Source organism: Bactrocera tryoni, chromosome 5 (assembly GCF_016617805.1).
Source record: "Bactrocera tryoni isolate S06 chromosome 5, CSIRO_BtryS06_freeze2, whole genome shotgun sequence".
NCBI lineage: Eukaryota > Metazoa > Arthropoda > Insecta > Diptera > Tephritidae > Bactrocera > Bactrocera tryoni.
Window position 1 is genome coordinate 68636760 of NC_052503.1, and position 13283 is coordinate 68650042.

The window sequence follows — 13283 nt, forward strand, 5'->3', positions numbered from 1 at the left end:
TGTCGAAATTTGTTGAGTAAAGAATTTGCATTAAATTTTGTTTACGGAATCAATCTTCTGCTGCAGATACGTTGAGGATGGTGCAGAAAGCCTTTGGTGATGAGGCTATGTCTAAAAAAAATGTTTACAAGTGGTATAGTGAGTTCCAAGCCGGCCGTGAACGTGTCGAAGACGAAGAGCGTCCAGGGCGACCATCAACCTCAACTGACGAAGCTCACGTTCAACAAATCAAAGATTTGGTGTTGAAAAACCGTCGATTAACAATTAGAGAACTTGCTGATGAAGTTGACATATCGAAAGACTAAGCCAATACCATTTTGAAGGATGTTTTGGGCCTCAAGCGCATCAAATCTCGACTGGTACCGAAAATATTGATTATTTTGGAAAAAAGGCGTCGCGTTGAAGTGTGTGAAACGATGCTATCCGACTACCAGGGTGCCAAGAAACGCATTATAACTGGCCATGAGACTTGGATCTATGCTTACGACCCCGAAACATGAATTCCTTCCAACCGGTCAAACAGTCAACAAGGAATATTATTTGAACGTTATGCGTCCTTTGCGTAACGCTATCCGCCTAAAAAGGCCGGAATTGTGGAAAGACAATTCTTGATTTTTACACCACCTACCTCCTACCACCTCAATTATGCCAACGTTTTTGCCAAAATTTGATGTGGTTTTTTCGTTTTCGGCTCACCTTTGCCACGATATTCGGCCGATTGATCGTCTGTTTCCGGGTCGTAAGCATACTATATATCCAAGACTCATCGCCAGTAATAATACGTTTCATGGCACCCTGGTAGTTGGAAAGCGTTAAGCGTACCATGCTTTCTAAGCTGGTTCACTGATTTTCGAAATAGACAATGCAGTACTGGCAACTCCACTTTTGGCCGCTCTTTCTCTTCACTTCTTTGTTAATGCCAGCTATTGCAACTAGACTAAGCTTAACTACTGCCTTTGTGCTGGCTAAATTCGAGCTCATAACGAACGCTGCCTTCTGCTTGGAGCAACTAGTTCTCTCCGAATTATTTTTTCATGAAATCTGGACTGCTTTAGTGCTTTTGGCTTTTGCTATTTTGGGTCCACTAATGTAGAGCAAGTAGTTTCAATACCGCATAGCTACCATATTACGAGAGGGGCCAGGTATACGTAAGCTGCGCTCGAGACTGGACTATTTGAGCGCTCCCAGGTAGGCTGATCTTCTACACGGGTCTCATGACATTTTGATACAGTCATTTTTGTATCCATAGTAAGACTTACTGTATATTGTGCTATAGAGAAGCAGTGAACACACAACTTAAAAGTTAAACCTTAGCTAGATAACACTTAACTGCAACAGGGACGAAACAGTCAGTCCCCGCCATCGTCGTGATATTGTGGTATCCATTACCAGTCGTCATTCCCGGAATTTTTTTAGACTTTCCAAAGTCTAATACGCCAGATACGAGTAGCATTTTCAATGAAATAAGTTATAGGCCACTGGTAGCACTGTTAGAACTTCTGTATTCAATTTTTTTTAGAAAAAAATATAAAAAGAGTTCAACTGACTACTGATAAACCGCAGCCTCATAATTTTTTGAAGTGATGCCCCCGCCGGGGGAAACAGAGGAAGAGGAAGACCTCCACTCCGTTGGAAGGACCAAGTGGAGAAGGACCTGGCTTCGCTTGGAATACCCAATTGGCGCCACATAGCGAAAGGAAGAAACGACTGGCGCGCTGTTGTTAATTCGGCTATAATCGCGTAAGCGGTGTCTACGCCAATTAAGAAGAAGATGCCTAAGAATCTGTAAAATACACATTAATTAGTAATATTTAAATTAATTTTTATTGCTTAACTATATTATTATTCAAATTACGTAAGTTTGAAACATTTTTGTTAAGATAAGATAATGCTTAATTATTGATTATGTACTGATTATGTGCTAATAACACCTAACAGTTTTTGAAAAAAGTTTCATTGCTAAATTTTTCTGAAGATATTTTCAATCCACTTCAAAACAAACCATGATTTGCTTTTATGACTGCTAAAAATTCTAGTATTACCGAAATAATGTTAAACTATTGAAATTAAATAAGTATTTGTCTAAAAAATTCAACAGAATATCTTTAAACTTATTGCATAGGCTACAATTAGTTGCATAAAAACTTGCAAACATCACTTTTACTCATAAATATGCTCCTTATTTAGTTTGTTTACTAAGCATATGGTTAAGCGCACATGTTGCTGCAACATGTGTCTAAGCATATGAGTTGAGTCACGGGACAACTGGGCGTATGATTAATTATTTAGAAATTTTGCGTGGTAATGATTTCTCACGCGGCTTGGAACATATAATATATTATATTTTCTGCTAGTAATAAATAATAAATAGCGTGTGACTTGATGAAAAAATAATTGAAAGCGAAATTTATAAAAATTATTAGCAAATATTTTTTGAAATTTTTTTTATACAAATGTTAATTAAACAGTTTTTATGAGTACAGAGAACTTACTGCGTGTATTTCATATGCTTGAAAAGTTTTATTCAAACATAAAAAAATATAAGCATTGTATATACTAGACCATTAAGCGATAAACAGCGATTTAGCTGCAATAGATGTTACTGCCAATACTTAAATTTACATCGATATTATGCACAGCTGATTGGTGTAGGTATGACTTTTTTCTTTTTTTTTATTTGTGTGCGATCGTGACGTACTCTTCGGTGGCAAGTTTCTGCTCTTATATGGCAACAGCCGAACAGCAACAGGCAATGCAACCTTAACCTTGAATCAAAGCACGTCCAATGACCAAAGCAGTAACGGTAATGAGACAAGTGTAACTACAATTTTCACTAATACAAACATATGTATCTACACACATACGGTTTTAATACAATTTTATGGCTGTAAATATGTTTGTGTGTAAGCATAATGATCCGCGTTTGAGAATATGTGCTTTTGGTTAGCAGCTTTTGATTTTTTGCCCACTTTACAGTTGATTGCATTAAAAAATGTTTATTGCCACTCATTCGATTGGTAAAATAATGTTAGTTAAATACACACACATGCTTAAACTAAACAAATAAATGTAAAGTGTTAAATATTTTCTGTGCATGCGGCACTTAACTTATTTAATTAGCGCGAAAATGTTCAAAATCTCAATGTAAAGTATATAAATTAAAACTAATTTAGGCATTTAAATGTTGTTTTTTTTATATGGGTGAAGTACCGTTGATTTGGTGATTTAATGAACTTGATTGTGGCACATTGTATGCATGGATAGGGCTCATTAGGCTGAAGGCTTCAAGCGAATAGCGATTGCTGGAGATAATGTGTTTTTGATGGTTACTGTGTAGGTAGAAAGACTTGTGAGAAAAATGTAATGATTACATTTTATTACTTTTGTATTACCTTGCAATTTCAATGATTAACAAAATATAAAGTCTTTATTTTTTAATGATTATCATTTGATTATTTTTTGAAATTGGTAAACTTTAACTTGATTGTTAAAAATAATGCGATTTTGGTGGTTACTATGTAGGTAGTAAGACAGTAATGAAAGAAAAATGTAATGATTAATTACATTTTATTACTTTAGGATTACTTGACAAGTTTGATGATCGGCAAAGAATAAACTCTTAATTTTATTGTGTATATAACTACAATTGGAATAGTCTACGTAACAAATCGTAATTCATGTAATTCAATTGCAAAAATATTAAATACTTGTTAATACAAAAAATAAATCTTAAATATTATTACATGCAATTTTCTCGATTAACTAAAAATCAAGTCGTTAATTTGTAATGATTACCATTACATTTCGATTACTTTTTGTTATTGGTAAACTTTAACTTGATTGTTGAAAATAATGCGATTTGGATAATTACTTTGCAGGTAAAAAGACAATAATGAAAGAAAATTGTAATGATTACTTTTTTTTTTAGCATTACCTTGGTAGTTTGATTGTTAGGTAGAAATAAACTCAATCTTTCATAGTACTTATACTTATTGTATTTTGTTACTACACATTATAATTGTAATCTTCATGTAATCTAACGGTAAAACTGTTAAATACTTGTTAAAATAAAAAGTAAATCTTAAATGTTTTTATTAGCAAAATTTTTTTATCAGCATTTTTTTTGTAAGCTGATTAAAAAAGTACCTATATAGGTAGTATTCGGTACTACATGCTATTCAATACTATATAGTAGCTATATACATAGCGATAATTGCAAAAAATACAAAAGTAATGCAAGTAATCAAAAATTTATTTATTGGTGTAAAAAAAAAAAATAAAGAAATCAATAGTCTCAAAAAATTTCTCACATTGCTTATATCACAAAGTAATCTTTGTTTTTATAATATTTACTATTTGAAGTTAAATTGAAACGTAAATGTAATCAGAAAGTAATCCGTCATGTTTAGATTTGTAGTACATTGTAATTTGCCTATTAGTTGCCGATTAAAAGATTTACTTATATTTTTATAATAGTATTTGTAAAGTAATGCAAAGATAATGCAAGTAATCAAAAAGTAATTTATTTAAAAAAATAAGTAATCTATTACTTAAAGATGGATATTGAAAGTGTACATATATTGCAAGTATTATGTGTAATTATTTCTTACTAAACCAATTGCTATTTAAAGTAAAATTAAAATATTAAAGTGATCTTGAAGTAATTAGTAAGTAAAGGTTTTTATTGAAAAGACATAAGTAATCAAAAAATGATTACGGGAAAATGCTAACTAAGGCTCTGAAGCTTTAAATGTTTAAAACAATTGATATTTGAATTAAAGTTGAATTATACAAGTAATCATAAAGTAATCTGTCATGCTTAGAGATGTAGCAAATTTTAATATACCTATTAGTTGTCGATTACAAGAAAAAAATGTAACACTATGCAATGCAATACTACATAGCAGTCTTTGTTTTTGAAAAAATGCTATTTGAAGTATAATTGCTATATAAAAGTAATCATAAATGTATTGAAAACACATAAGTCGTTAAAAAGATCATTACGATAAAATTACAACTAAGGATCTTAAGCTCTAAGTGTTGAAAACAATTGCTATTTGAAGTAAAGTTGAATTATAAAAGTAATCATAAAGTAATCCGTCATGTTTATAAGTATAGTAAACTTTAAATACACCTATTAATTGCCATTTAGAAGATTTACCTATATTTTTATAGCAAAGATGCAAAATTAGTGCAAAAAATCAAAAAGTAATTTATTGGTTTGCATGAAAATCAAGTAATCAATTACGAAACTTATCAATTATATGAAAAAACTTATAAAAACTGTAACAATATGCAATGCAATACCATATAGTAATCTGTGTTTTTGAAACAGTTGCTATTTAAAGTGAAATTGATATATAAAAGTAATCATAAAGTAATTCTTTACATTCAGCTTTGTAAAAACATGTAATATTACTATTACACGCCGATTAGAAGATCTAGTTATATTTTTATAGCAATATTTGTAAAATAATGCAAGTAATCAAAAAGTAATAAGTAAATAAAATGTCATTGCGAGTGTAATTAGCATTATATTAGTATTAAAAAGCATCTATAAAATAATGCAAGTAGTCAAATTACTGACTTGTGACCATAAAAAGACTGTAAGTAATCAAAATATCAATACGCAACTCATTACAATTAGATTTTTATTAAAAAATATTTGAAAAATAGTTCAATTAATCATAAACTTAAGTCAACAAAATATAATCCCGATAGTGATTACAATAAGATTTGCATTAAAAAACATGGGTAATCAAAATAGTAGTAGGTTATCAAAAACCACGTGAGTAATTCTAACTACTGAGCTTATGCTATGATCTTGAATATGTTGTAATATTGGTTAAAATTTTTGGAAAATTTACAAGAGGCTTTGGAAAAGTTGAAGGTATTTAAAAAGTAATCTAATTGTCATGAAGAAATATAAAGATTGAATGAGCATACTTAGATTAGGTAAGATTCCACTTTTTAAGTTTGTCTGCAACAACTAGAGTTGCCATATAAAAATTTTTCAAGCAAATAAAACTCAAAAAAAAAAAATTTCAAATAAAATTAAATAATTTTTTTTAATTTTCAAATAAAATTAAATAATATTTTTTTTTAAATCTAACCTAAAAAAAATTTTCAAATAAAATTAAATAATTTTTTTTTTAATTTTCAAATAAAAATCAAAAAATTTTTTTTTGTTTTTTTCAGCAAAAAATATTTTATAATGAGTTAAAATAGCGCTCGCTTTCAGACGCCAGACGGCAACTCCAAAAAGATATGTGTTTATTATTTTTACAGTTTCTACGTTTTTCTGGTTTGTCATTTATTTACTTAGAAAAGTACTTATAATTAGCGTTAGTTGCCCTGCGTAGAATTTCTCCCTTTTCTTATGATTTGCATATAATTGAAATGTTGTTGCTTATTGGCCTACCAATTTGTATAATGGAAATTGACTTTGCACTTTAAATTGATCACGAAACTTTATAATTGAAAACAATTATAAAAGTAATTTATTAAGCATTTAATGAATATTAATATAACGTTGCTGTATTTAAATTTTTTGCGATGAGAACTATTTTAGTGTTTTTATTACGTAAACGTGTAGCTCGACTTGATTTGCAAACTTGGCCGCAATTTTTTAACACGTACTATGTCACACATATACTTAAATAAATATGTATGTATAAATGTATTTACTAAGTAAACACATATTTTATATAACCATAAGGCTGTGCCACACAAATGTCATGATTTATTTGCAAGGCCTGTGACAATTGTGGAAAGATTTTGGTTTGTAATTGCGTTCAGAAAACACAATTCACCCGTTTTGCGGCTTGAGAAGTGCACAGTCTGGCTTGAATGATTTTTCGTTGAAACTATGATTTGTGTGTGCTTATTTTTAGTTGCTGGTATTTAGTGCAAGTGATGTACGCATAGTATATGAATGAAATTTTACTTCAGTTGCATGAATTTGCTAGCAGCGCATGAGTATATATTTTTTCGATTTTTAAATTTTTTTAAAGATTTTTTTGTTTGATTTTATTTATTTATTTTTTTCAAGTTATTATTTTCTTCGATTTTCCTTTAATTTTTGCATTTTTTCGATTCTTTAAAACTTTTTTAAGATTACCTTTATTTTTTTATTTTTAGTTTGTTTTTAGTTTTTTAGATTTACTACTTTTTCCGTTTTTTTTTAATTTTTGGAATTTTTAGATTTTATTTTATTTTTAGCTTATTTTTACTTTTTATATGTTATAGGTATATGTATTTATATTTTTTTGATTTTTTTTACTTATTATTTTTTTCAACTTACTTCTTGGATTTTATTCGAGTTTTTATTAAATTTTGATTTTGATTATTTCTAGATTTTATTTTTAGATCATTTTTATTTTTCTCGATTTATTTTTTTAAATTTTTTTTGATTTTTTTCGTTTTTTTCCAATTTTTGGATTAATTGTTTTCCGATTTTTCTTTTATTTTTTATTTTTATTTTTATTTTTTATATTTGTCTGAGTTTTTTAAACTATTTTTCTATTTTTGGAGTATTTTTATTTTTTGTTTGACTTATTATTTTTTCCGATTTTTCTTTTATTTTTGCAATTTTTTTCGATTTTTTCATTTTATTTTTACTTTTTATATATATACAAATCATATATAATAGATATACATATGTATATACATTTTTCGATGTTTTTTATTTTCATATTATTTTTATTTTTTCGATTTTTTTTAATTTTTCATTTTATTATGTGTTCCGATTTTTCGGAATCGGAAAATATAATAAATCGGAAAAAATAAAATAATCAGACAGATATTAAAAAACAAAACGAAAAAATTGTTTTTTAATATGTATTTGTCTGAGTTTTTTATTTTTTTTTTATTTTTGGATTATCTTATGTTTTCCGATTTATTATATTTTCAGGTTTTTCTCTAATTTTTATATTATTTTTTTCATTTTTTTTTAATTTAATTTTAGTTTTATATTTGTTTGAGACTTTTAAAGATTTTTTTTTATTTTTAGAGTACTTTTATTTTTATTTGATTTTGTATTTTTTCCAGTTTTTTCTTAATTTATTTTTTAAATTTTTTATTTTTATTTTTGTTCGAGTTTTTAAGATTTTTTTTATTTTGAGATTATTTTTTTACTTTTTCGATTAATTTTTTGTCGATTTTTCTTTTATTTTTGCATTTTTTTCGATGACTCAAAGCGCGAGATATTTATTTTCACAGCGTCACCCCCTCAAATTGCCATCAGCAATTAACTGCAAATTGTGTGTACGTGCATGTTTATATGTAGTTAATAGTCTCATTACATATAAACAATGCAAAGTAATAATCATTTAATTTTTATGGCTTTATGCTCATGAATATTAAAAAGCTTATATATGTATGTATGTACATCTAAGACTGCATTGCTGAACTATAACTAGATTTGAATGTTGGGAATGTTTTGCGGCGTCAAATTTTTTTCACACACTTAACCGCAAAATATTCAGAAAATACATGGCAGTAATTAATATTTTTCCGTAAAATATTTTGTTTTTCAATTTTTAGTTTGTTTTTTATTTTGTTTAATTTTTTTTTACTTTTTATAACTTAAACTTAACTTTTTCTACTTAAACTCAAATAGCGCGGAGGTTAGTCAGTGATCTGCTTTTATCTTCTTAGCACACAAACAGCACATTAATCACATGACAGGTATTCATCTGAGCTGTTGCCTGCTTGCTGTTGAGAGCCCGACACTTGTCGGTGAAAAATCAAAGTTAACTTCTATTATTGTGATTGTTATTGTTGTGCATGATTTTTAGTCACCAAAAAATACAACGCAGGAAATCTCAAAATGTCTAAAAGCACAACACTAGCCAATATTTAGTGGCATCTACATACATGTGTGCATTAATTACATTGGCGTGTAAACTGTGTTGGTCACGTATACGCCCTGTTGAACAATTAATTTTGATGTGTAATTGCTTGCAACGAATTGTAGTGCACGAAAACAAAGTGAATTCAATATATATTGATAAGTATGTATATATGTATATAAATACATGTAATTGAGTCATATGCCACTTGTTGATTTCATTTTAGTTGCGGCCCAGCTGCTGGCTTAATAAAACATTTACTTTATATACACTGGTTGATATTAACATTTTAATTTATAATTTTTTTGCACACACCCTTAATGCAATTAAAGCATGTTTTTTATAACCAAAGCACCAAATGCCAACTGCCAAGTACAAAAAAAAAATTCAAATCTCAAAAGCTGTCTCGATGATTTATCTGTCACGTATACGTCCTGCCGAACGTGCGCAAGGAATTAATGGATGTTTGTTTTTGCTTTTAATTGCTTTGAATGCGTTCAAGTTGTAGCTGATATCAACAGATAGTTAGTTATATGCAAGGTATTTTTTATTCAAATTATTTTTAGCGAAATTTAATTATTTCAAAATAAAGCATTTTTTCAATGCAAAGCGCACACTATGGAAAACATTTCTTGTGTATGAAGTAGTCGGTGTTGAGCCAGCGTGAGAAGCTGAACTCTTTTGATTTAAATTTTGCACACGGTTTTTAGTTCTTCTTGAGTAATTCGAAATATTATTGCTTTTCGGTTTAGTTGAAGTGAACTTTTTTAATTATTTATAATCATAGATGAGTTTCAAAATGAAATCATATTCGCTATTTGCCATGCATGTGAGTTGTATACCAATTACAAAAAAATAATTCAAAACAAAAATTAAAATAAATAATGCATGAATATTTTTTTTGTTATTTTTACAATTTTTTTTCCGTTTTTGGACCTAAATGTAAATTTTAAATATTTGTGGCATTATAACCAAGCGGTTATAGTTATTCCTTTATTCGTTTGTGAGACTAAATTTTTACATATGATTGGTGGTAACGGCTTTGTTAGCTGCTTAGCGTAGTTTTTCTCTCAATTTATTTGCAAAAAATTGCTGAATTTTTCGTTGAGAATATTTGTTGAGGCAGAAATACCACCCGAGACGTGTTATTATCTACCATAAGGCAATCACTATCAGAATACTCAGTAACTCAAAGTAATGTCAATAAAATGTTGTAATATTTTTAATTTAGAAATAAATTATATAGTTAAGGTTAAACTTTTTTTTGAACATTAAATAAAACTTCATTACATTAAATATTATTTTATAAAAATTTAATTTAATTAAAAAATTATTTTAAATTTTCGAGCCGAAGGCTCTTTCAGCCAGTGCTCCTTTTTTTCGTGTAAAAATAATTGTTTTATTTTTTTCACATTTATAAATAAATAAAATAAAAATTTTAAATTTAATTAGAATTTAGAAAATTATTAAATTAAATTAAATTAAATTAGTAATTAGGGAAAAATAAATCAAATTTGCAAATAATTCTAATTAAATTAATTAAAAAAATAATTATATTAATTTTAAAATTAATTATAACTAGACAAAAATTGAAAAGAAATTGAATTTAATTTTAAAATAATATGTTATTTAATACAAAATTATTTTAAATGTAAATAATATTTAGAAAAAAATTAACTTAAAATAAAAAATATACCAAATTCAATTAAAAATAACTATGAATTTAACTTTTAAATAAAAATTACAATAATATTTAGAAAAAAATAAATTAAATTTATAAGTAGTTTTAATTAAATTAGTTCAAAACAATAATAATTTTAAATTTATTAACTAGAAAAAAATTAGTTTTATTTGAAAATAATATGTAAATATTGGAAATTAAATTAAATTAAAATTTATATCAAGTTCAATTAAAAATTATTATAAATGTAATTAGTGTTCACAAAAACGTTAAATAAAAATTAAAGTAATAAACAGAAAAAATATATTTAATTTATGAATAATTTTAATTAAATTAATTAAAAAAAATAATTAAAAAAAATAATTTAATTAATATTAAACTCTTCCGATCTAATAACTAGGAAAAATGTAAATTAATTTTAAAATAATATCGAATTTAATTGAAAATTATTTTAAATTTAATAGTTTAATCAATAGGTACTAATTATAAAAATAAAAATACTTTCTAAAAAAAACTACTTACAGTGATTGAATTAACTCACATCATATTGCTCGAAAAAAAAATAATAATTTTCAATTTATTAACTAGAAAAAAAATTGTTTTATTTGAAAATAATATGTAAATATTGGAAATTAAATTAAATTAAAATTTATATCAAGTTCAATTAAAAATTATTATAAATGTAATTAGTGTTCACAAAAACGTTAAATAAAAATAAAACAGAAAAAATTATATTTAATTTATGAATAATTTTAATTAAATTAATTAAAAAAATTAATTAATTAAAAAAATAATTTAATTAATTTTAAACTTAATTAATAACTAGGAAAAATTTAAATTAATTTTAAAATAATATCGAATTTAATTGAAAATTATTTTAATTTTAATAAATAATTCGAACAAAAATTATTTATATTTTCAAATTATATTAAATTTGGTTAAATATTAGAAAAAAATTTAATTAAATTTAAAAATAATCTTTAGTTTAATCAATATTAATTATAAAAATAAAAATACTTTCTAAAAAAAAACTACTTACAGTGGTTGAATTAACTCACATCATATTGCTCGAAATTTATTTTAATAAACCATATATACGTATTAATATAGTGCCTCATTCAAAAATAATAAAAAAGCAAAGCTGTTTGTTTCGTTAGTATACTTAGTTAGGACTACAAATATTAATAATTTAAATTTATTTGATTTATAACATAACATTTATAACGTATTCATCTAAGAATTGTACAACTATGCTTTCTTCTGCCAGAACTTAGTAACAAATATGAAAATTTTAGTAGCCTACCTTTCGGCGCATTGTATAATAAACTAAGGTGTGACTACCTGTATTCCTCGTGCTACGTAGTTAAAATTTTATTTCCAAAATGTCGTTACTTCTTTTAAATTATTACTTTCAGAACTAAACTTGCTCATTTAAGCCATTTTAACAACAAAAATAATAGTGTGTGGTTTTATATTCTCAAAAGTTAGTGAACCATTAAATCATTGAATATCCATTCTATGGCTTGTTTTCCGAAACTACATAATTTTAGAAACAGGCGGCAGTCGGACATACAAATAACATGATTAAAATCAACTTAATATTTCGCTAGTTCAGCTTTAATCATTATATTGCTTTAATTAGTTAGTTTTTTTTAGCAGTCATTGGCAAATTAGCAAATCATAGAGGCAAATAACTAAATAAGTAAGCATACAACTTTGTAGCGTAGACCACCGTGTTGCTCATCAAAAAGTACATGTGTAATTTGCGCTAAGAATACCGGGTACTACAGACGGCTCACTTAATGGAAGCTTTGAAGCTACACATTAGCGGCTATTTACGTGCATACCGCTATTTATTTTAAATATAGTTAGCACTCATTAACGAAAAGTTAATAAATCACTTGAAAGATGCGCTGACTAATGAACGTCGCCCACCCATTGCCTAGACGGGGTAAAAAACCTTAACCATAGCGGATGTTATTTATAAAAGTTTTCAGCAGCATTCATTTAGTAATCTTTAACGACTTAAGTAGATTTGTTTGTTATTTGTAGTTTTTCTAAGTTCTTAGTTTTTGTGATTATTTATAGATATGCTTTATTTACAAATTTTTCGTTAAACGTTTGGTGTTTTTTTCTTAGTAAATTGTTTATTAGAGTTTTTGACATTGTAAAGTATATTTTTAGGCGCATAGTGGCATTGATATTTATGGCAAATGACATATTCGAATTTTTTTGCTTAGGAATAGCATATATTTAGGCGCACATAAGCTTTATTTTTCCTGGTAAATTATATAGAACATTTTTGCTTATTAATAGCATAGTTTTAGACTCAAGCTACCCTTAGCCCGATTTTAACCGGTTTTGAAGCTCTTACCTTAAATACATACATCAAAATCCATATCAATCTCGTATTACCTTTTTATAACTACTTCGACTTCGAACGTTAAAGTTGACGTTATATTGTTCCAATATTGCTCAGCTGACTGCCATCATCTCTAAAACAAGCTCCAATTGCTGTAATGTTATTTATATTATATTTCCTTTGTCCCGACAACCCTTTGATTAGAGCATTCCATTTTTTCTCTCTACTCGCAATGAATTATTACTCGCACACAAATGTTTGATCACGTCATAATTATCGCACTGTGGTGAATTAATTAATTTTTCAGCAGCTGAATCAATGAGAAAAGGTTGAAACCAGCGAGAAATGCCAAGAATTCAGACAAGTTAGTTGATGTAATTAGTCAACC

The 13283-nt window shown here is 26.8% G+C and overlaps 1 protein-coding gene across 3 annotated transcripts in view; it reads left to right on the top strand.

Moving 5' to 3' along the window:
* Positions 1–13283, top strand: part of LOC120776956 (CD151 antigen) — a 52062-nt gene that overhangs the window by 19409 nt on the left and 19370 nt on the right. The window contains exon 1 of one of the 3 annotated variants that reach the window (XM_040108045.1): positions 9504–9681. The exons of the other annotated variants lie outside the window; for them this stretch is intronic. Within the exon in view, the coding sequence (XP_039963979.1) occupies positions 9640–9681 (42 nt within the window). The 5' untranslated portion in view covers positions 9504–9639. Of the gene's footprint in view, positions 1–9503; positions 9682–13283 lie in introns of those variants that run through there. 3 annotated transcript variants of the gene reach the window in all.